The sequence below is a fragment of the Calonectris borealis genome, chromosome 1 (genome assembly GCF_964195595.1).
Source record: "Calonectris borealis chromosome 1, bCalBor7.hap1.2, whole genome shotgun sequence".
Lineage (NCBI taxonomy): Eukaryota > Metazoa > Chordata > Aves > Procellariiformes > Procellariidae > Calonectris > Calonectris borealis.
The window spans coordinates 136,620,847-136,645,280 of record NC_134312.1 but is presented as its reverse complement, the minus strand read 5'-3'; the positions used below and the strand labels follow the sequence as shown (position 1 = coordinate 136,645,280).

The window sequence follows — 24,434 nt, the reverse complement described above, 5'->3', positions numbered from 1 at the left end:
AATTTTTCCATACAAAATGGAAAGTAACAGAATTGCTCGCTAGTGCTGCATACCGTCTCCCCTCTCCCTCCCAACTGTTTGCTCCGTTTTTTTGAAGCTACTTACTGGACATAGGTAACAGATTCAGATTTTTTTTTTTTTTTAAACTTAAAAATAACCAGCTGCAAAGATTTCTGGGAAGAAAAAAGTTCTTCATTTGCATTGCAGCAGCCTCTAGACCAAAGCCTTGGCACTAAAAGGATTTTATCTTACCAGGCCTGAACCCACAATTCGAGATTTCTCCTGCAGCAGCTACAAAAACCCCTTGCTCAGAGCCGCAGAGCAGGCAGCTGCCTTTCTTGCTTAGCCTGAGGGATGCTGGTGAAGTCACCACTGTCTGCTGTGGGACAAACTTCAAACCTTGAAACGTGGAGATAGCATGTAAACTTTGTAGCACCATTTCTGTAAGTGAAAATATTCTGTGAAGTTGGGTTTTTTTTAATTAGTAGTTTCTGGTTTTGCAATAACAGGGCTCCCTTCATTAGGAGACGACTCAAACTCCATAAGGAATCTCACTTTTTCCACTGCTCTGCAAAGAGCCACTTAGCAATGGCTGTTCGGTAGCCCTTACTGCACGCTGGCACGCCCTCTGAAGTTGAAGAGATACTTCTCTTGGTGACTTCACTGGGACCCACCCAGGCCCACTCATGCAAAATCACCTCCAGGTCAAAAGCCCTGCAGGCTTCACTGGCGTAACAACTACTGCGCACAGTACGCATGAATTAGAGTTTGGAGTTAGGAAAAAAGATATGTTTAAACGACTTCTTTATCTCTTGCTTTTTGAGGAACTAACTACAACTAATTGCATCCCCAGGTCTAAATTACAATACTCTCCACGCACAGCCAAGCTCATACAGCTCGAGGCCTCCTGAACCCGGTTGTACTTGATCCTGCACAGACAACGTTTTCATGTCACACCACGCAGGCACACTGATGGCGACTGTGGTGTTCAATATTCATTTGGGATGAATCATCTTCCACACCTGAAATAAAATTCCCAGTGCCCAACATCCTCACGCTTGCTGCCTTTGGCATATGGTTTTAGAGAAACAAACAGTTACGAAATTCACCTGCAGCTGACGAAGCAGTCCACAGGAGCGAAGAGAGGGTTGTCATTTGGTCATTTATGGTCTGGCGATCCGGTGATGAATACTGCATTAGGAGCAAGGCTGGCCAGAAAGTGGGGAAAGGTCCGAGTAAGTGAAGGGGGCTCCCCCCACCCCTCTTCTCTCCCCTCTTTAGCCCCTTTGCTCCCACTGCAGACTCCATTCTGCACACACAGTGCCATCTGGGGTTTTTTCCGCCCTCTTACAATATCCTGTGGCATATATGTCTACGTTTTCTCCTTTCATGAGGTCATTCAGACCAGTATGCGTACGTTCTCCGAGTGTTTTTCACCCCCCTCCTATTTAGAAACTAAATCCTATTCATTAAAACCTAAATCACTAAGCCTGCCAAATTATTATCCCCAGAATATCGCGTGTCCCAGATTCTCCCTGGGCTGGACCTCTCTTCCGACAGTCATATTCTTCAGGGACTTAAAGCAATTATTGTTTTCAGGGGATCCAAACACCAATAAACTGCTTGAAACGGGAAAAAATACGCAGCATACTAAAAATCTTTAAACGGCTTGACAGCTCTGAAATCACTATGTAAGCCTAACATGAAGGGAGTACGTTTGAAAATTTTGGCTAATAACCATAATACATATATAAAAAAGACAATTTTTTCAATTTGCTATAATGAAAAATACATCTATCTGTGATGCATGAAAATGTCGTAAGCTCACTGCGTAACAACAACTTCACTAAAAGTGAAATAAACGGCACATTAATTCACTCTTTTCTCAGGTCGCACTTCAGCAGCTCCATTTACACTACCGCACACAGTTGTACAATTGCGTTTAAGAGAAGTATTTTCTTTCTATTTTTTATTAGCACATACTTGTCTATATAGAATTTAAAATCGGAAACATCACTTCATATACCATAAAAATAATAGTCAAAGCTCAAAGCCATTCTTGAGCACGAGGTCTTCTTTCATCGAGAGCACATTAGTAGGGAAGAGCCAATTAAAAGGAACCTTGGGTACAGCTGCTGCTCAGGCTGGTTTTCATTATTCCTCAGCACAGTACATGCAATTTGAACATCGAATGCATTCATACAAGGAAATTATACCCTAGTGTAATGGCTTTCTTCCATCCTCCCACGTGTATTTGGTGAATTCACCGTGGTCATCCACAGTTGGATTTTATTTTGGTTTGGTTTTTGAATTTTGCAACTTGGTAGTATTTCTCATAGTTAAATGAAAAGGGAAACTTCTTGTCTCTGTTAATGTGTATCAGGATCTATATCCTTCACTGCTGATGCAAAACGGCATTTCGTTTTTCTTATTTATTCCACCTCAGTAAATCTGCCTGCCCGGTCCTCGTGTTTTGATTTAATTTAATGCCTGCAAGATAAACCCTGTCATTTGTAATAATTTGTAAACCTTCATCTTTAAAATGCATCCAATCTGTCCTGCAGCCCTGTAAAGTATCTGCTAAACATTTTGCTTCAGGTTGCTCATAGTGTTCTCCTCTGATAAGGGCTGATGATACGCAGTATAAAGCTGACTTATTTCTTATCTCCATCAACATGGGTGTTGTTCCATTTCCAATTAAAAAAACTGGGGCAGCAGCCACTCATCTGGGTGCAGAGAAACAAATGTCTGATAAAACACTGAATCCGTCAGCTGGGTAATATCACTGCCTGAATCAGCCAGGGGATTCATGAAAATAATTATTAAAATATAAAACTGGAATTCATATACAGTTTAGCAGACTTTAAAAATCTGAGATGAATCATTTCCATTTATCAATCAGTAAATATTCATAAAGCACATTAGCTTGTGTAAATTGTCTCAGCTACGCTGCAATCCAAAATAGCTGGCCATCCACATTTGCCACAGGGATGGGAAAAACAAACCGGTACCTACGCGACACCATCGTTCAGATCTGACCGTATTAGGTGCTCGAACTGTAAATAGATCTCGCTGCTCATCCCAAGTGCTCAGGCAGTATTGCTTTCCAGCCTCCTCCTCGTGAGTACGGGGAGCCCTGTATATATTCAGCATGTAGTCCTAACCCAACTTCCTCCAAGTGTTTATTCTGTACAATTACAGTACATCCTTGAGGAGGTCCTTGCATTAAAAAATACAACCCGGAAACCTGTAGTTTAAAATTCTGGTAAAGGGAGAAAAACTTTTAGCTTAAAGTACAATTTGCTAATAGTTAAATGCAGATACTTTCCCCAGAACTTGGCAGTGCAAAGCATACTGTCTGTGAACCCGAATACCCTAAGCGAAATGCTCAGGATCTTCTCTTGCTCAGTCTTAGCAATAACATCCTCCAAGCCCCCTCTGACGTTGGTTTATGCCCTTGGACTTCGCAGTTCATTTCTGGAAGGAGGAGTTAAAAGACTTTGTGATAGTGCTTCAAGCGCTTCAGGCTGCGGTGGCTGTCTCGCAATCACTGGATTAGGGCGTCTCATAAAGGGCGGCCATTACACAAAGTCCAGGTGGGATCTTAGAGGAAGAAGCAAGTATTGCAAGCCTGGCAAGCACGTAGGGCATAGCAGGCAGGAGATCCAGTCTGGACAGTAAATGGACATATTTTGGAAGGGGTCAGCTTCCGTTTTACACCCCAAAGCGAAGCAGCAGCATTTTCCAGGAAGGTTCTTCACACAGAGAAAAAGCTCATGTTTCTCCATGAAAGCTGCTGGTGAAAGAACCCTTTCGAAAAATCCTGCCATTTCAGAGGTACCTGATGCCTGCTGAGCCCATCTAAACATCCGACTGGGCTCGACAGTCTGAGCACTTTAGAAAATCTGTTCCCCAAACCCGAATATGCCTCCTACGTCACCGCTTCATGGCAGTAACTTTGCAGGGGGATCTGGGCTATTTATTTTGCTATTGAAACTAGGAGTAGGACTGTTTCTGCACTTTAATTCGATTTGAAACATACTGGGAATTTAAGTGAATAGAAATAAAGAGCATAATGTGAGAGACCACGTGTTACTTTCAGAAATTAGGGAACTGGCAAGAACAAAGCCTTCAAGTGTAACATACACATACCTATGTAACAGATCCAAAGCATAAAATTATCACAGCAAAACTAGGAAATGGTGGTAAAATTAAGATAGGAAGTTCCCCGGCTTGCATCCTATGAAGTAACAGATCAACCACCTTGACTTGGTAACAGATTTACCATTCTACATGTTGTGCTTTCATCCTTGCCAAAATAAAAGGGAAACCATAAACTCATCATAAACACACTCAGCAACACATTTCGTTTTGCACAGCTGCTAATGCATATGGATAACTTTCATTGGTGTTTATTGTACATGAGTTCTATCAGTTTAAAAGAAACTAATCAATCAGAAGAAAAAATTGCTGTAATTTTTGAAGAATGATCTTTGAGTTCAAGATGGTTTTATTGCCAAGGTATTTAGGACATTTTGTACATTAATTACTCAAAATCTGCAGTGAGGTGGGTTATTGTCCACATACACTAATGGCTTTCAGAGTTCAATCTCCCATCAGTGGATCTCCTTTTGTGAAATCCCTAAGGGATTATGTAGTACTATGTCTAATCACTTGACAAATTTCATTTACTTGAAACTGAAGCTAGGTTTGAATTATACAAAGCGTGTAGAAGGAATCAGATTCAAAGTATGAAAACAAAATCTGGTACTGGACAGTACCAGGATTTATCATTATGTTCACATCTGAAGTGTTTAACAATAAATTAAACAATTCTACCTGGGGAAATGTATGAGTTGTGTATCAGCTGCATATGCCTATGAGATATTCAGATTGCTTTAACTGACACACAACAGGTTCAAAAGTATACTATGACTCATGTAAAAAGGACTCATGGAAATTTTAATATTTTGTTACTGCTGTATCATTCAGCAAAAAAATACTGCTATGATTTGTGCAGCAGTCTGCTACACTGAAGAGGGACATTTATTCGGCATAAATTATATGATGCAGAAACAAAACAGTCCTTTGCTAGTTGACTTTACCCTCTGAAGTTCAGCACTCCAGACCAAATAAATCACCTGTAAGGCTGGGATGGATGAAGCACCTCTCCTCCTGTGCTGCCGTCTCCCTACCGCAGAACCGCTACCATGGAATTGTTCTCTCCATTAAGCAGCAATTCTCGGTGATTAACACATCCTGAAACCTAATGTTGTGAAACTCATTGCATTATTCCCCGTTATCATAGCCCAGGCAGATCTCTACATAAGCAAAATTTGCCAGACGACACCATAGAAAAGGAAAATGAATTTAAGAGTAGCATTTGGCACCAAGCTAACTAACTACACAAAGGTTGCGTGATAGTATAATCTGTTGTATGTTATTATAACCTAGGTCTCCCACACTGCATTGCAAAGCCTTGCTACATGGCTAGTCTCGATGAAAACACCAGATTATGGCTCTGAAAACGACATGCAAACACACAGGCACACGCTACCTCTGTGAACCAAATTTACCAAAATCCGTCAGAGACGCAGCAATAACAAGACTTCTTTTGCAAACATCATTTCTGGTAGGGCTAGGACAGATTCAGAGCAAATAGAGACGCAGGCAGAAAGATTGCTGCTCTATTAATTTGTTGTCAAGCCATGCAGGAAAGGACGGCTGAAAGCCCGAAGATGCAGTAATGATTGTTTAAGAGCTATTCGAAAAAGTGACAAAACTGGCCTAAACCTCTTTAAGCCCCCTGAATGAAAAGATTTAAACAGGCTATTGTTAGACCCCTGGGTACCTTTTTTCTCTTGGCTTTGTTCTGCATTTTCCTCCGCTGCAGTTTCCATGGCTGGCTTCATACCATCCACCAAAAATGCCGCCCCCCCCTCCCCCCCCAGCAAGCACTTTTTCTCTTCGCCTCCTTTCTCACTCCCTTCCGTCTCCTATTTACGGCGGCGGTGATTGAGCGGCTCTGTTCTCCCCTACAGTAGATTACAGTCCTTTCCAAAACGCCAGAAAAGTCTTGTCAGCTTCAATTTCGCTCCGCTGACTGGTCCACGAGGAGCTGTGCCAGCGAGCGCTCAGCCATACGTCACCGTGGTCCACAGCTATAAAATAGCCAGCCCGCACCCGACCGTGCCCCGGCTCGCTGCGTTGTGGGGACCGGCATCACCAGCTCGCGCCCCCTTCCCCTCTCGCCCTCCGCTCTCCCCCTCTTTCCCCCTGCCTCCCAAGGCTCCCGTCGAATGTCAATCTATTCTCTCGGCGGTGAATGGATTCGCGACATCGGGAGGGGAGATGCGAGCGAGAAAGAAAGGAGCCCCCCGGCCACCGTTGGGGTGAGCCCCCCGGCCGCTGTCTCTAAGGGGAGCGCACGCCAGCACACAATCGCAAGGCTCCCTTTCCCATGGGACTTCGTTATTGTGCTTCGCGTTTTGATTTATTCCACATGCCCCCTGCTCTTTCAAGGGGCAGGGGGCGGTGGGTCTGTTCTCTCTGTTTGCTTTCTTTGCCGAGTAAGTTCCGCTCACCCACGGCAATAAACCGTGTGAGAGAAGCATAAAAGCAAAAGTGGGCATATATATATACATGGAAAATTTAAATTCTTTCTCTGACTAGCAAGCATGATGGAAAAAAAAGCACAAAAAAATCCAAGCAAGCAGAAAGGAAGCAAGCTCAAGTGACCTAAAATGCACGTGCAATACTTTAAAGGCTAAAATGTTTAAGAAAACACAGCTTGGGTTTTTAAAAGGATGTCTGCCATTAGAGACCTAAAGCCATGCTTAAAAGTGAGTGCAGAGTTGCTGTTTGGTCACTCCCCTAAACCGAGACAGACTGCAGCACGATCTACCAAGCTGTACTAACCTGGCTCTGGGAGCAACAAATCCAGGACGTGTCTACGCTGCGCGAGGTGACTTTAGGTGTCCCCAGCCCGCTCTGAGCAGCCCCGTGCCGGGGAGCCACAGACTGGGCAACACCACAGAGGGGTATTATTCACCTTCCGAACCCCAAGATAACTGACATATTTAAGGCTGTACTGTACTCAGGCTAATTAACCTTGCCTGTCACTTTGGTTGTCTCAATGGCCTCACAGCGTGCCACACTGCACAGGGCAGACGTGCCCAAAGGCACCCCTTTTTGTGTGTAGGATGATGGAGCAACCATGGAGTAATGGCCTTTGCGGCCTGGCAGGCTTCGCTTCGGCCACTGCAGCCGATTCTGCAGGCTGCAAAGCCGCCTAGCAGATTCAGCAAATGCTGGGGATGTTAAAACCTACACGCTGCGTGTTCCATACAACAGATTCAACCAGGAGAGTGGGAAGAGGGAAGCAGTCCAAAGATTTGTAGCTGCAATTCAGCCTCTTCTGCTTAAAGTTACTACACCCACAATTTTGCTGTGCATTTTTATTTCTATAGCTGCCTAGTGAAAAGCACAGAAAACTAACCCAACCTTTAGAGAAAGTTCCCTTCTCTTGCAAGAAATCAGTGCACAAATCCTCTTCTCTCACCATGGACACCACAGTTGTTACTTTGCTTTGGGCATTACTGCTCAGACATATGCTTCAGCCCAGCTGCCAAGGGATCTGGGACTCATCCTAAGGTTTCATATCACAGCATCAAAATTTGATGTCAAGCATTTGTCTAAAAAGCTTTCTTGGAGTCCAGGAAAAGTCTGCAGTTGAAGCTCCTATCTCAGCAGACCTTTTTATAAGCAGGATGAAGTTAATTTGTAGAGGAGATGAAGTATCCTCAGGAACCAACCTGAGGCAATGGGTTGGGTTCCTGAAGGTAATCAAACCAGCAGCCCCAGCAGAGACCTCAACCCAGGTGCAAGGCGTATTTCTCCAATCTCCTTCTCTAATGCCGCCCACATAGCAGTCCATACACATATTAAAATCCCTGCCCAGCAAGACCATGTACTGCAAATGCACCCCCTCAAGGAAGCAGCTGAAAGGTGAAACCATAGGTGATGTGTTTGCCGTATTCTTTTAACCATTACTAAAAGTAGTTCAAATCCCGCAGTCAAGAAAGGAAAGACAACTTCTTTACATTTGGGATAATGATTATACGAAGGAAATGTTCTACAAAGAGTGTTTTTTCCCCCATTTAACATCAATAAGATTGAAAATCCATAGCAAACACACCCTACTCGCTGAAAGTCACACAAATTTTAGTCATTGGTCAAAACAGTTGATTGCCTCTGACATTCACACTCCCTTCTTGGAACTTCTCATTGTTCAGTCGGTACTTCTGGTCACTGCTGTCACAGTCTAGATCTCCGTTTCTTAATGATCTTTGCTTACTTTGGAAGGTCTAAAAGTTTAAAAGGTTGAAACCTCTCTTCTGACTACCCCAAGTTACAAAAGGCCTGTTCAAAAAGTAATTCAAGTGGTATAATATTAATGCACTTATCAGTATAAATATACAGAAAATACAAATGTCATCTGGAAATTCCTTTCTTTAAACAGAAAATACATTAGACAGAACCTTTGGTTGCAGACTGTCCCTGGAGGAAACCCACTAACGAAGCCCTCCACTCTGTATCAGTGAGACCTGCTCCTTCAAAGCTGCCTGCTTTCCTGCTGGCAAGCACATTTTGTTAAGCAGGCTGAGGACTTCAGAGCAGATGTTTTACCAACACAGAACTATCAGGCTGGGAGACTATTTCCCCTACTTTCTCCCAGGATAACCCTTTCCCCAAATGAGCAATGAAGAAGTAGAGTGCACAATACCAGAGTTAACTTCACAAGAGCTTGAACTGAAGACTTCAGAAGCCATCAATCCCAACTATTCAAAAGCATTAATTCTAGCTACTAAATCATCCTCTAAAAGCTGCAAGTGATGCAGGAGTGTAAAGTTCTCCCCCCTCCCTTCTTACTACTTTCCAGATTGCTGTAATATATAATGAGTTTTAAGCACTTGACATCTTAAGTCATTTCTTAATCTTCAAACAGAGGTTTGATAAACACAGCAGACAAAACAAACTATATGCTATTTCCTCCAGGGCTAACATGGGTGCTGATTTTGCACTCCGAGCGTTAACCTCAGCCAGCAAGTTGTCTCATCCAACGCTCCCTCCCTTAATCGATATATCCTTTTCATAATATGTGATGAGACCAGGAGACATCAAGTCTATGCCAACAGGGCAAAAGACAAAATCATAAAGGCAGAAATTACAAAGAATTCTTTAAAGACTGATATTCAGCAAAAACCTGCTGTGCAGACCAGGCTGATTTAAACAATCAGCAATCAGGGAAGGCAGCTAGTTATATTTCAGGAGTTCAGTCCAGCATTTTATTTGCAGACCAAAATAAAAATGAAAATGAGGAGAGGGGCTGAGCAGTAAGGGTTTCTGCTGCTAAAGCACAGCTCTAAGCCTACAGCCAAACCTCAGGATGAATAGCAGCGGAGCAAAGTATGTGAAGGCACTGCAGACCAAGTGACATTTCACTGCAAAATAGTTTTTAAAAAAGAGGTTTTAATCTATTTTATCTAGCTTTTAAAAAAACATTTAATCATTTTGCTCAGTGAAGTAAAATAGCGCAATTGCGCAAGTTAAAAACGGTATTAAAAGCCCAATTCTGTTCATGTGCCAATTCCTTTTGAACATCTATCTTTAATGTCGCTGAATCTAGTTTACATTCCTGAAGGCTGAGGAGCTCTATCATAAACTACAGCAAATTCTTCACAAGCTTTCAGGAGATGAATACACACTTGCCATTTCTACAAAGGCTTCACAGAGCTGTAATAAAGACTGTTCTCACATACTTCAAGAGCAATTTGAGATTAGCCTATGAGATCCGAGACTCAGAAGTTAAAATTCAGAGACTGTCCCTCAAACAAGACTGACATATATTCCAAACAACTAATTTTAAAGACAACTTGTAGAATACTTTTTTTTTTTAACGGAAATATGCAAAAATATTCAAGAGAAAGAACATAATAACACATGCAGCCACTTGGTGTGTCTCTCAACGTAATTGCTTGTGTTCACATCAGCATCAGACCAGTTACCTAAGACTTGAGTATAAAACCCAATCTGAATGCTTATGCAAAAGCAGGCAAATTTCCCATGTGGATAAAATCAAAGCATGACAACAAGCTTTTAGTTGTGCTGCGGTCATATACCTGGCAAGTACTTGGAAAAAAAATTTGGGGCCCGTTCTTTCAGACATACTAAATTACTAGGAAAATGAAATCCAAATTAATGAACAAATAACAGTGGAAAAAAACCTGCACTTTTACCTCAGTACAAAATACAGACTACTAAAAAACAAAGCCTGCGCTGCACTTGGGGATCGCAATCCTGGATTTCTGTAAAAAGGGCAAAACTAAAGGCTTAAGCGTGGATAGTGGTTATCTCTGCAACCAAGGAAAATCACTGCGTTAACTGATGCAGGTAAGTCCAGGAGGGTGAGCAGCCCGTAACAGTGCGAAGGCGCCAGTCCTGTGACCCCTTACTAAAGCCACGTGAAGATGGCAATAATCGCTGCCAAGCTAAATGCCTGGCGGCAAGCAGGCAGGCAAAGTAGATGCCGTTCAGTTGCTGGGTTTCATACACTTCTCTGGCCGGCCTGCTAGCTTCCAGCTGGACCACTGCTTTAGTCGATTGCAGTCACAGCCACCGGTGAGAATCAAAGGCAATAAACATCCTAAATCCAGAACATACACGGATGGCTAACCTTTATTTGGAACGTAAAGGGAGGAAAAAAAAATCCCTTAAAGAGTGAATAGATGGTTCTGTACAGCTTTTCCAGTAGCTAAGTCGCATCAAGTCCTAGTCTCAAAGAAGACTCAAATGGCAGAGACGTGAAAGCTACCAAAGAAAAAAGCCTGAAGAGCTAGAATCAAAGACAAAATGAAAGCAAAGTTGATGATGTTCTTAAGCAGCTGGGAGGTCCATTTCTGCTTATGAAAGGCAGTCAACAGCACGGAAGTAATTAAAAAAAATGCTAGATATTATTTCTTTAACCTAACTAATGGCTTTAATAACGTTTTTTCCTGGGTGTAAGAACTGTGGGTATTATTTAAAGAACAGCCCTGGGGAAAATAATTCAGAACCCTGATAGACAGAACACATGAATCTCAACTAGGCTGAAGACTTTTGAGGAAAAGCGATAAAAATGAAAACAAAATAGGTTACATTTGAAACTGAGCTGAAGCAACATCACCTTCTGCACCCCTCTCCTGCGAGGCTGCCTGGAGTAGCACCACGCTCTTGGCAAGCCTGACAGAAACATGCTGACAAACTGGAGCCCATTTATACCACAGCTGAAAGAGCTTGGAAATATAGGAAAAGCTAAATGAAAAATGAAGAGAAAGTAGGAAAAGCCTCTAAACATTCACATGGTATAAATAAATATCAAGAAGGGAAGAACTGATTTAATACAATAAAAAGAGGATGCAGTTGAAAGGGAAAATTCTGACTAAATTTCAGGCAAACTTCCTGACATCAAACCAACCTCTAAAGGAAGCAATGAAATCTCCTCTCCTATGGGACTTTTAAAAACAGTAGACAGAAAAGCAGTGGATGTTCTGAAGAGGCAAGAGACTCTCTGGCAGAACATGCTTGCTGTAACAGAAGTTCAAACTGTGTGACATGTTGGGCAGATGTCACCTCATAGCCAACTCGCATCCCTCGACTATTGAAAACAAGTGCAGTCACATCCTTGCACTTACACATCACAGGGCTCAGCAGAGACCACCTTAGGATGACAAAGACTACGAGAAAAACAAAAGCAAAGACACCCCAGCATCTCCCCCCAAAGTAGCTTTCATTCAGCAACATTCAGAGCACCAGCCCCAATGGTCATCTTCAGCTTCTACTCCAGCTCAATAATTTTATGGCAATATGTACGGTTTCCTACAAGTGTAATGTATGGCGAGTTTCAAATGCTTTAAATTTAAAATTAGGCAGCAAAAGAAGGCTTTGAGTTACCCAGTCTTATATATATTTTCTGATCAGCAGTGGTAACATCCTCACATACATAACTAATATATGAAGTCCTTCAACAGTGCTTCAAATGCTCCTCCATCATTTTAAGGGCTAGGTTCTTGATTTTAGCACACATAACCACCTTTTTTTGCTCCCTCTGTCACCTTCACAACAGAGAACCTTCACCACAGCTGTCATGCTTGTCTCTCCATCCCTCTGCCTCGAGTCAGCATTCGGCAGCAGCAGGAACGCTGCGGTGCAGTGGGAAACAGATATGCTCAGGTCCTTTGTCTTCATTCCCTTAATTCTGCGCCTTAAAGACAATTCAACCTACTTAGCTTTTGCTATGAACCTCCCCTCCAATAGTCTTGCCAAAGCGTACTGCCATCTCCGAAGACTAACAAGAGTTCCTAAATACTTGGACATACTGAAATAGCATTCTAGATATTTATGTCACTCTTACTAGCACTTCTACATAAGTGCCTCTTGTACTTGTAGAAGAGCTATTTCTGCCAGAGTTTTAGAAGGCAGCAAAGGTACCATTATAATACACGCCAGCTAACACAGCTGCTTAGTCTCAAAACGCGCGAGAGTTGAGACAGGATCGGTATTGGGAGGCTACCTGGTTTTTTTTTTCTTTATCTATCTATAAATAAATCTAAACTTCACTGAGTTCAGCCTTGACACAAACTTACTCTTCTGCTCCACAGAATCAGATTTAATCAGACAATCCTCTGTTAACTTTACATCCAGTTCTGATTTTCAAAATTGCCCTCCCACTCTTCGCATAGACTTCAGCATCCCACCTACAATCTCTCATCTATTCAGTGCTCGTTTTGTTCTTCAGTCTTGGCCTCAGTCCAGTCTTTTCACAAAGCGTGGAAAAAAGCAAGGAAATATAAAGAAGTACAAAACCCTACAGATCCCCCAAAAGAAACAAGGGGCACTCATTATAAAAAAGCACCCCACACTGGAGGGGCATGGGGAGAGACAGGGATGAAGACACCTTCTGAATTTCATGAGGGATTCCATGCATAAATCATAGATACAGATATGTGTGTATGTGTGTGTACACATATGCAGAAAACACGTATGTGTATGTATATGTATGTGCATGAAGAAAACATATGCATATGATTATATATATATTTTTATTGAGCAGAAAACCTTATCAGCATCATTGGAACCACAATGAGGAATGCAAACTAATTTATAGAGTAATGCAATAGGTATTATGTTTGATAGTGGATGCACAACTAAGCACCATCCCACTGCTACAGCCTCCTCCAGCTCAAGATTTCAGGGCTGAGAACCAAGTTACCCAGTGTCAGACCGGAGTTTGCGGCAGAGCTAAACCATACGGTGAGAGCATCATTTCTTAGGCACCATTATCTGCTCACCGCAGCATCCCGGGTTGGAAGGCTGGCCCCACCAACACCAGGCTCAACCGTATGTTGCTCCAAGACCCACTCATGGATTATTGGGCAGCTGTGTGTCAATGTTTTGAAAAGCCCTCTTAATTCGGCAGTCAAAATGTTGACATAAAAGAAAGCATCAAAATAATGATGGGGACAAGGTACTGAAATTCATTGTTTAAAGTTTCAGCTCCTTGTAAGTCACTGTTACTGTAGCTGTTTCCCCGATACTGAAAATTCCCATTCCAGTGTAATTAAACTATACTTTGGGAAAGATCCTGGACCGGTTCTGTCATGCAGCCCTGGGCAGCCTGTTGAATTGCAAATATAGTTTCTGTTCACACACAAGACACTGGTCATGAAATCCTCAGTTAAGGCACTAACGAAAGGGTCCCCAATTAATCACTGCATTCTTTGCAAGAGCAGATATCCTCATTAGGAAAGCGGCAGGACATTAACAAGTTCCATTTTGCGGGTGTCCAATTAACTCATCGACTAAATATGTGCCAGGCAACTTCGACCGGCCTAGCTTGTCCAATCCCCTCTTTCTAGCTGCATCAATTGGGATCCCAGTCATGTATAAAGTAGCGGTTCTTTCTGTGCTTTACAATGGCTTTGAGAACGCCACCGCTGGACAACAAACAACGGCCGCTGAAGTGTTTAACAGGTCTTTCACTTGCGCCCATAAAAAGTTAAGTGTGCACTCAGGGAGTTCAGTGCAATTAAAAAAAAAAACCCACCCTCTACCTTATAAACAGGGAATGACTTAACCTGCCAACAACGAGCACGGCTGGAGCTCCGTCTGGATCATGTCACGCCTCGATTTTTGCCAAACCTCAGCAGTGGGTGATCCGGCATACAAAGCGAGCTCCGAGACAAAAGCGCTATAGGGTGAGTTAAGGACAAAGTAGCAGCTTTCAGCCTGGATTCCCAGATAGGCTGTCAAGTAAAATCCCTTGCCAGGGCAGGATTATTCCCTAGAGTATACATTTCCAATGCTTTGTCTCGCCTAATTTTTTAAGTGTCTCGAGCTTGGAGCTTCTTGGTCGTTTCGCGGGAAGAGCCATTCTGCAGCCCGGCAGGTTTTGAGGCTCGGCACAAAGGAGGGCTTGCACAGCAGCCAGGCCCCCGCTGCAGACAATGCAGAAGGAGCGGCTTCTCCAAAAGGAGCCGGAGCGGGATCCCAGCCTCCAAATTGGCCTCCCATCCCGCTGCCTGAAAACCACCCAGACTCTCTTTTGAGCGATCCCACCCTCACACTGCCTAGTTACATCCCCATTTCTCTGTTTCTTTCCAAACGTGACATTCACTTGTTTTAAACGGCTGAAAAGCATCATTTCTGCGCTTTGTCATGAGTCAGAGAAATTCATTCAGCATCTACTTTTCTTCATGTTCCTTGTATCATTCCCATCCCATTTTATTTCTGCTTTCTGGGTTTCAGCCTATTTCTAACCATCTCTCTCTCGCACTCAGAGCTTTCCAAGTGTTAAGTCCTAAGCATTATCATTATGTGTTTGCTGTGGAGACCCTTGCGTTTGTATTCAAAATGGCACTGGGCTTTTTTTCTCTCAGTAGTACTACAGACACACCTTGTGTATCTATCACCACCACCAATTCCTGAAGTACCATCATCTGCTCCACCTTTCTGCATCTTTTGGAGAGGAAAAGAAAGGAGCTAAGGAACCAGGGAAAGGGAGAAGGGATGGATATATTGAAAAAAAATATAATTAAAACATTGGAGAAAAACACAAGGAAGAAATAACATCAAAGCCTCTGGCTAAGGTTCTTTGGTTCGCAGGAGAAACTGTGTCTGTGCATCAAAAAACTGTATTACGTCAAGTGTGTGCTCACCACCCTGGAGGTGATAGGATAGAGCTCCTCTCATTGCAGATCAGAGACTTGCCCGCAGGTTGCAGAAAAAGACCGCAGCTTCTCCTGCCCAGTCAAAATCAACCAGCCCAATTTGCCTGTTCACAAGTTCATTAGTACAGGGAGGAAACTGAAGACGAACCGCTACTTTGAAAGTATTTCTAAGCACTTAATTCCAGCTATGGTCCTCAGAAATATTTAAACTAATTGTGTGTTCAAGTGTAGCACATACTTCTATTGCAGACAGAACATCACCAGATTGCAAATGCAATCAAAAGCCCATTTTCTTAGTTTAATTTGCCATTAGTACACTGCAGGTTTATAGAGCCAAACAAACAACTACAACTAAATTCTCACTGCCATTTCAAACCGTTTCCAAGCAAATATCACAGCAACGTTAACAGAACCTTGAGTTCATTTAATCCCAAATTCTCTACAGTAAAACAACACTAGCACCTGTTAAAAAGAAAACAGAAAATGTAGTCCTCCTGGGTAAACTGAGCATCTCCCCAGCTCCAGACCAACAGGGTCAAACTCCTGAGACAAAACCCGCCATTTAAAGAGCTTTTCATGACTTTTAAGAAAGAGAAGAGAAGAGAAGGAAAAAAACAAACCCTAGGTTTTTATACATATCATGCAGGATTTAAAGAATAGGGCTTACAGATTTTTAATACATACCAAACACTGATGAATGTATTTATTTCAACCTAAAATTTAATCATATAAATGAGTGGTAACAGACTAAGTAGCATTTCACAGACTCCCTTCTGTTTCGTAACTGTGAAGAAAAAAACCACCCCAACTGCAGCAGCACCCATCTCCTGAGCTGAAGGCGCCTCTTTACTGAGGGAGCTCAGCACCGTGCAGCCAGCGAGCACCACCGCCCCGCAAGCATCACCAACTTGGAAAGGAAGCGATGGAGGCCTTGTCAGGAAAAATCAGTTATTTCAGTTTAAACTGCCCTTAAAGAGAACAGAAAGTAGCTGCCCGCATTACCCAGAAAGAAACACTGGGTTATATACCCAGAAAGAAACGTTGGGTTACAGGGCTGCAGGGCGGGTGATGGTGGCTGGCGCTTGCAAATCCTGACAGCAGCCCCTCCGCTCCTGTCCTGGCCGGCAGCGGGGTGGCCGACGCCGGGAGCACCCCCGAGGCTGCCTGCCCCCGGCAGCAGCGGTGGGGGGTCCCGGCAGGGCGGGGGGGCAGCCGGCGCCCATGGGAACCCGCGCGGCCCCAAGGCCACGGGGCTTCACGGGTGACCGGGCTCGTCAGCCCTATTCAGCCCCGCTCCCTGTGCACAATAACCAGCAGCCGCGCTCCCATAATACGGGCCTCCCCCTTCTCCCCGCTTTTATCATCCTTCATATCTCAACGATGACAGGGCTGAAAGGGCTTCTGATGGGAAATGTGCTTCGAATTAGCATATTTCCCCCTGCGTACAATGGAGGCATTAAGCTGCTGCGTTTTGAAAGTCCAAACAAAAGCAGCCCAGGCTGTTTTTAGCAGCGCTGTTTGAAGTTTTATTCCCCCTCTCTCTCCCAAGTTGCAAGCATATTTAACAAATTTTCACTCTTTCTGAAAAGAAGGAAGCACGACCGATAAAATCTTTTTAGTAAATTATATTACTTGATACGTTTCAGACTTTAAAAGAAAATAAAAAGCCACTCTCCCCATGTGGCAAAGAGCAACAGGGTGTCTGTGCGGTGTTTCCACTGAACCGCAGGCTCGAGGGCCACCCCCCGGTGAGCTTGTCTGGCTGCCCCCAGCACTTGCATGGACCCTGGATTTTGGAACTCAAATACCGAGGATTTTGGAACTCAAATCCATTCACAGCAACCCAATATAAAGGGTCCTGTACCCGCAGCTCAATTTGCCCCCTGTACCAGGGGCACATTGCTGAAAATACCTGTTTTCAATGGGAAACTAAACCGCTGTGCTGCAAGGAGAAACAAACCAGCCCCCCCACCCCCACCCCGGGATTATCCTTTGGTTTAACTTGAGGGTTATGAACAGGAGAGCTGAAACCTCAGAAGTACAACCTTTATGAAACAGCTTCAAATTAGAAAGTGAATAGCTATTTACCAGGGAAAGGAGGGCAGGAGGAAGGAGATGGAAGTGACAGGAGTTCAACACAGGGAGGGGAGGAGGGCAAGGCACTCCCGTATCAAAACACCTTTGGGCAACAACTGCCAGGAGAACAAATCTACCTCAGCTCAGTGTGTTGGTCTGTAATTGCTCATGAGCACAGCTGGACCATTAGGAAGCCAGTTTGTGGCTTTCTTGGTAAAGAGGCGTATCTGCCTTCCTCCTGTGTTAAAGAGAATTTTCTCTGAGAGGAAGACATAAGATTACACAGTCAAAACGTTTCTCAGAGGAAGGATTTGGTGGTTTGGGGGGTTTTTTTTCTTCTTCTTCTTCTTCTTCTTCCCCCTCCCAAGATTTCCAAGGTATTTATGTAATCTTCTATATGCGGCACAGCTAAGAACAAAAATCACGCTCCTTAACAACATGAGATTACAGCAGAAAAGCAGAATGCCAATGAGATCCCAGGCAGGCAGCCTGCAAGTGAGGTGGATATAAAAACTGTTCAGAAAAAACGCCTGGGATGCAGCCTGCAGAAGGAGTCTTGTAGGAGAAATGTCTGCTTTGTTCAGACTCTTCTCCTGTTCTATTTCAGGAAATTTTCCTGAGGATCAGGATCCATCTCCACTCCTTGATTTCTTTAGCAGCAATGCTCAAAATACTCACCAGTCTCCGCTGCGCACAAGCACTTTGCTCTCAACCATCCACTTTTACACTGCCACGTGCCAAGTGGCCCACACAGCGCCGTGCTCCCTCCCATAGGGTGCCAACCTACAGGTTTTTGTAAATCTGCATTACCTGGCAGGAGAGGCCTTTCACCTACTTATGTCCACCAGAGCCAAAGAGTTCCTGGCGCTGATGCGGTATGGCGTCCATACGGCAACTGCGCAGCAGTGACTGAGGTCTAACAGGAGACATAGCCCTCCCTCCGGCACATGTTCTCACACCCTTCTCGCCAAAACCTCCTCTGCAGGGTCAAGCGCCTACAGCCCGAGGGTCCGTCCCCTAATGACTCGCACTCCCCTCTGATGCACTAGCTCAGCCAGTAATGAGCCAGCTTTCCCCCCAGGAAAGCTCTTTCATCATCTCTAATAGTCACACGTTCGCTTTAACGATGTGTTTGCTGCACTTGGGGCCACACGTGACTGGCTGGCGATTTTCTGACCGAAGGGGGCTAAAGAAATCTGGCTGGGGAGTACTACGCATTGTTTGACAGTATTTTTCTACCACCACCTGTAAATTGCCTTTAAAGGCTGGACACGCGTTTTCCCATGCTCTGAGTCACTTCACAACTTGGTACCAAAATAGTGGACAAGGTCTTCACATGTCACCACGGAAAGGGCTCACGTCAAAGCAAAAGGAGGAAGGACTCACGATGATGCCTTTCAGAGGCCTCCACTCAGTCACTGACAGATGGATGAGAGTAATAAAGCAGTCTAGGCAGGAGACAGAGGAATTAAAGGCCAAAATGGAGATCAGCTTTCTCACTCACACTAGGATGACCAGAACTTCACTTTGTAAGCACTCCTTCTGAGATGAGTCCTTTGGAAGTGTTGTTCCATCAGCTGCCACAACAGCTTGGCACAGAAAATAAATAAAACAGATTTCAGCTCCATTTACAAATGGATATACTTGCACCACCTGCAGTTCTTATAGGTCACAAAAAGGCGGTAAGAGAAATGCCCACGAAAAAGGTCCAGTAAACTCAGCAATGAGATTTTAGGCTTTTTGGGGATAGGATCTATCAACAGAAACTTTAGGTAAAATAGTGTCATAACTTTGAATTTAGATCAAGAAAAGAGAAGGCTGAGACAAAAAGCCCTCCACTGATCAGGAGATATTAAGTCTCACCTGTGGAATTTCTCTTCAGGATGGTTGGGGTGCAGAGAAGAAAGGAAGTGAAAGAAGTCAGAGCAGGGTAAAGCAGTGCCTTTCACGTTGCCAATGCCCCAAAGGGACCTGACCACAGTACTTTACCAACCAAGGAAATATTCTCAAATTCCAGTTATTCTTCAGATTCACTGGATTCAGACCAACGATGAATACACAGCACATGCCGCCATCCGCTGTGGCCTTCTGGCACAGGACAGCACCCCACCAACAACGGCACCACTCTTCCTTTCAAAAAGCCCCAGAAAGAACGCTCTGTATTCCCATGCGATGAGATAGGCTTTTACAACTCGGATCACTATAGGATATTGAAGCCTGACAGTACTCCTACCAAAGGTTCACTTGCTTTTTCTTAGACCTCAACAGGAATGTATGGTATCTAAGCTAAAATAACCCATCCTCGTCACATTCATTTTGGCATCATGAGCCACTATTTTGCTGAAACAAAACTATCTTCTCACCTCCACACTGAGTAAGTGCTATTAACTTTTGCAGTATCCCACCTACTGCTATTTTCTTCTGTGCAAGTGAACAACATAGAAGTACCTCAGAATATGCTTCACGCTTCAGCTTTCAGTGAGAAGAGAAAGCCACAGAAAACGTTCAGGACATACTATGCCTTCTCCTGCGGGCAGAAATAGTTTCTGGCCTTCTATATTAATCTCATGAAAAAACAAACCCCCAAACTACTGGCACTTACACAGAGATTGATTTGCTACGAAGTGGGACAAGTCCCTCACGTCTCCTTTTAACTCAGTCTAACAAAATTGACTTCCTGGATCATTACTATTTTTACTACTTTCTAAACACTGCCCTGACTTGGGGAATCTGGCTGAAGGTATCAAGTTAAGGCAGAGGTGATTTTTTGCTTTTCTCAGGATATTGTAGAAATTTGCTAGTCTAAAATTTCTGCTCTACAAGCGAGAGCCCCAGCACTCGTTCAGACACACACACAGATGTTAAAGAAAAAAGCATCCTGGGATCTCAAGGCTGCCCTGGGACGGAGGAACAGGGCCCCATAAAACAGAAGACTCCCTTCAAGTCAAGGCTGGAGAGCTGGGAACACCAAATAGTGGAGCTGGGCCATCGGCCACATCGTGACCAAGATTGGGAGAGCTATGCAAGTGCGCACAGAGCAAGGTGAGAAGAGAAGGAAGTGCTTCCCCACATTTCATCCTATGCATCCTACTCCATCCTAGTTGGAGCGTGTTGCCTGGATGGAGGCCGTCATTCACAGCACTGAAGTTTTCCACAAGGACCCTTCGTGGTCCCAGGCGTGCTGCACGAGCCGATCCCAAACTGGGGAGAAATACCCTGTGTCCTGCTACAGAGGGCCTTCCTCATAGAGATGTACCTCTGAAGTGTAACAACCCCAGAAGCACTTAAGTGCCTGCATGCTTAAAAACATACAAACCCTTCTCTCCCCAAAAGTCATACTCCTCTTTCCTTTCTACCTATGCTATACCTGCAATATAACATCACCATGGATGTTGGCAAAATTTAATCTCTCTTCTAAATATTTCAGAGAGAAAGAGTTTAGAGCTTAATACAAAAAAACCCCAATTAATCCAAGATGTAGCAACCAGATATGTGAGATGCCCTACAGAAGTCAAATGTAATTTTCCCACAGTTTTGAATCGTCTGATGTAGTGTTAGACATGCTGGTCCATCCTGATAACTATTGTCTGAGATTTTTCCTCAGGACACAAAATACCTACTAACAATACATACAGGGTCCCACTTCCCACCCCTACGAGTTGAAGCACTGTTATGAATATGCTGTGCAAATAAGCCCTCTGCAATCCCACGGAAAAAAATAAATTGCACCCCTAAAGCTGAGCAGATAGTCAGAACTGCAACAGAGAGAGAAGGCATAAAAGCAGCTATTTCCATCTTAAAATATTTGTAATTTCTACTACACAACTGGTTATTTTCTTTTCGAAAAGCCTTTGCTTCTCAGTGCTGGTGTGAACCCTAAATTTAGAGATATGGGGAAAGAATTTCTATTCCTCTACAGTAAGCATTATAGAAAGAGTTTCTGCTTCCATCTCTCCTTTGGACCACATTTCAGCCTGAATTTAACCTTTCTTCACTATACGAAATAGTTGATGTGCATGTAAGTGAATGAGATTAGAGAAGAAAGTATGTTTTTGCTTGGAAACATGCCATTACAACACAGTGTTGAAAAACAAAGTACATACATAAACTGAATAGGCTGTCCTTTTGTGTTTGCCGAGACACTTCATAAATGTAGGACAGGTGTATTATCCTTTTTAATGCATAAACTAGGCCAGGAAAAATTACTTTCACAAACACTAAAATCACTTTATTGATCTTTCACAGTATGTGCCTAGATTTCTAGATGGACTCTAAACTACAGGGGTCAATTAGATACAACAGATATCTTTAAACATACCAAATTATCTGAACAGAAAACGTTAACAAATAAAATAGGTTACCATTCATGTGTGCTACATCTTTCAGGAGCAGGAAAGCTACTTCGAAGTTATGCCCAAGGAACATTTCAGTAATACTTCTCTGAATTTTTAGCTAAGCTCTTTCTTTCTTTCACGTATTATTTTTGAAACTTTATAAAAGCTTCCTAAACTCTTCATGCTAAATAGATTCTAATGCAGTTCACCAGATGTGGGAAGTCACCAGTACTCTTCGCATTAAGGACCTGTGATTCAAAAAAATACCGAAGTTGCTTCAGTTCCTCCTTGGCAAGGGAGCACTCTTCAGCATTTTGCTCTAACAAAAGTATCAACCAGGGACTGAAGTGAGCAGCACAGGTTACCTTTCTACCTTACACCAAGTTTCTCTTCTCAATAGCTTTTTATCATTTACCATTTATTTATGTCTGTGCCTAAATGCAACATCAAAAGCATGAACTATTTTCAGCTGCAACAGCGTATTTTATATCTTACCAGTTTATTTGACAATGTTCCTTTTTAGAGAGGATTTTATGGAGCCAGAGGCATACGGAAATACAGTTTTAAAAGTGAGATGGTTAAGACTCATGTTGCACTTAGGCCACATCCATGAAGCAGGGACAATAACTAGCAACCATGACATTACATTTAAACACTGGTACCCGATACTTACTGGTTAGTATCTTTCTGGAATTCTGCTCCTTTTAAGAAGTGTCATTCTTTTGCCTTCAAAATAGCTATGATTTGCTAATACATGATGTGCGTTAAACCCCCTCTGACAAGCTCTGCCGACACAGTCATATTTTTCCCACTGGCATTTTCACATCGTTTGAATGCATGCATTGTCAGCCTCCTCTGCCTCCACCTCTCCTTTCCTACATTATGTGCAGTACCCGTTTGTTTCAGATTATAAAAAGCACTAGTGGATTCTGAAGCCACCAAAAAGAATATGGGATCTGTGGGAAATTTGATCCGGTAAGTGAACTGAGTCTCAACTTCAGAAGTAACTGAAAAATAGGAGAGAATTTTCAAGTATTATTACTATAGGATGGGTTGCATTTTCCTTTTAAAGTTATACAGAAGAACTGCGGCCACTGCCCTTGCAGAAAACTGCGAGAAACCTGGTTTTTTTTAGGAACGAGGCAGATGGCCCTGGCTTCAAATATAGAAGACCTTCCTACATAAAACAGAGGTGCTGGCACGTGATACGTGGGTAGAAGGATTTTTCTGGGTACTTTCCCAGGAATGTGTGCACCCAAGAGGTGAAATAGCAGGATAAGAGAGAAAAGAGGAAAAAAAAAGAAAAAAAAGCTGAGAAGGAAGAGGGAAGAAGGAAGCACCAAAGCAGCAGGCTCAGAAGGCATGGTGACACCATGTTTGTGACAGCAGAAAATGCAAAAAGCGTAGCTTTCTGAGCAGATGGGGATGCAAATGCACCTTTACATGGGGATTGCGGTTACCACAGTGATCACCATTTCTGAATGACTAAAGGAGACTTGAGATGGTGAGCAAAGAAACGACTTCAATTCAGACGCAGGAGGTGGCAGAGCTCTGTCAGACTCCATCCACCTCTCACGCGAGTGGGAAAGCAGCACTTCGAGTCCTGAAAGCAGGCAGGGTCGTGCCAAATCCACGGTGGGTTTCACCCCGCAACTGGACCACTTCAGGAACCCGAACTGGAGCCTCTCCCATCCAAGCAGCAACTACCGGCAGTTGTCTTCTCACTCATGGTCTTCCTCCCCTGTCGCCTGTCACGGCCGTGGGCTGGCTTTCTTTGTCTCCCTTCCGAATAACTCCTCCTGCTTTCAGCCTGTGCTTAATCCTCCAGGAAACCTCACTCTCCCGAGAAGAAGAGTGCTTCTGTACGTAATCTCCAGACAGCAGCTGTGACCCCGGCACCCAGAAAGGGGATCATTGTGCGGAACCGTGGTATCAGGGATGAACTTCCCCTCTCCCCCCTGCCATTTATTTCAGGGCTGCTGGAAGCGCGCTGTTAGTTTATGCGCACACACTGCCAGCAGTGATTTTCGCCGGCAGCTGTGGGGTGCTTGTCCCTTCGTCCTTGTTGCAGGCTACCCTCAGAATCTGCACAACCATCTACTTTATTATTTTTTATTTTGCATTTTAAGGGATTGAACTTCCCACCTGCCAACAGAAGGAGCACTTGTTTTTTGCATTCGGTTCTTGAGGCTATGGCAGTATTACTGAAAAGTCACTTTGTCCATTTTTAATATCCAGAAATACAGAACAGCTGTGCTTTCTCGTAGTCCTTTTGTATAAGAGTGGCTTAGAGACAATACTAAATTCAAGGCTGCTACAGCTCGGATCTGAACTGCCTGAAAAAAATGCCTTTTTTTTTTTTTCCCTTCACACTTTATACCAGTCCTCAAGACAGACTACCCTACCAGCACCAGTCGGCAAAGCAACAGGTGTTATTTTAAGGCAGCAGAATTTGAATAACGTAACCCTTCGTGTCAGGCTTATCAGTCTTTTAGCATACTCAGCTTTTAGTATTCCGACACAAGATAAACTTACGTAACGGCACCGAACGTACTAATTTACAGGATAACAACATGGTTGCCGAGTTCAGAACACTGTACTTTTGTTTCAGATTGTGGATATTTCCCATACTCCTAAGAAAGGCATATGCTGCGCAAACACTTTTAAAAGACCCAAGTGGAATTCAATATATTGAAAGAAGCTAAAGTACTCTGGAGTGATTAACAAACACGTTTCAGCAGAATGGCACACAAAAGGA

The 24,434-nt window shown here is 43.5% G+C and overlaps 1 protein-coding gene across 11 annotated transcripts in view; it reads right to left on the bottom strand.

Moving 5' to 3' along the window:
- Nucleotides 1-24,434, bottom strand: part of GPM6B (glycoprotein M6B) — a 108,119-nt gene that overhangs the window by 26,795 nt on the left and 56,890 nt on the right. For 2 of the 11 annotated variants that reach the window (XM_075176099.1, XM_075176084.1), the window contains exon 1: nt 5,852-6,257. The exons of 6 other annotated variants lie outside the window; for them this stretch is intronic. In XM_075176099.1, the coding sequence (XP_075032200.1) occupies nt 5,852-5,912 (61 nt within the window). In that variant the 5' untranslated portion in view covers nt 5,913-6,257. Of the gene's footprint in view, nt 1-5,851; nt 6,258-16,294; nt 16,573-24,434 lie in introns of those variants that run through there. 3 more of the 11 variants (XM_075176125.1, XM_075176065.1, XM_075176048.1) reach the window with 3 other exon arrangements.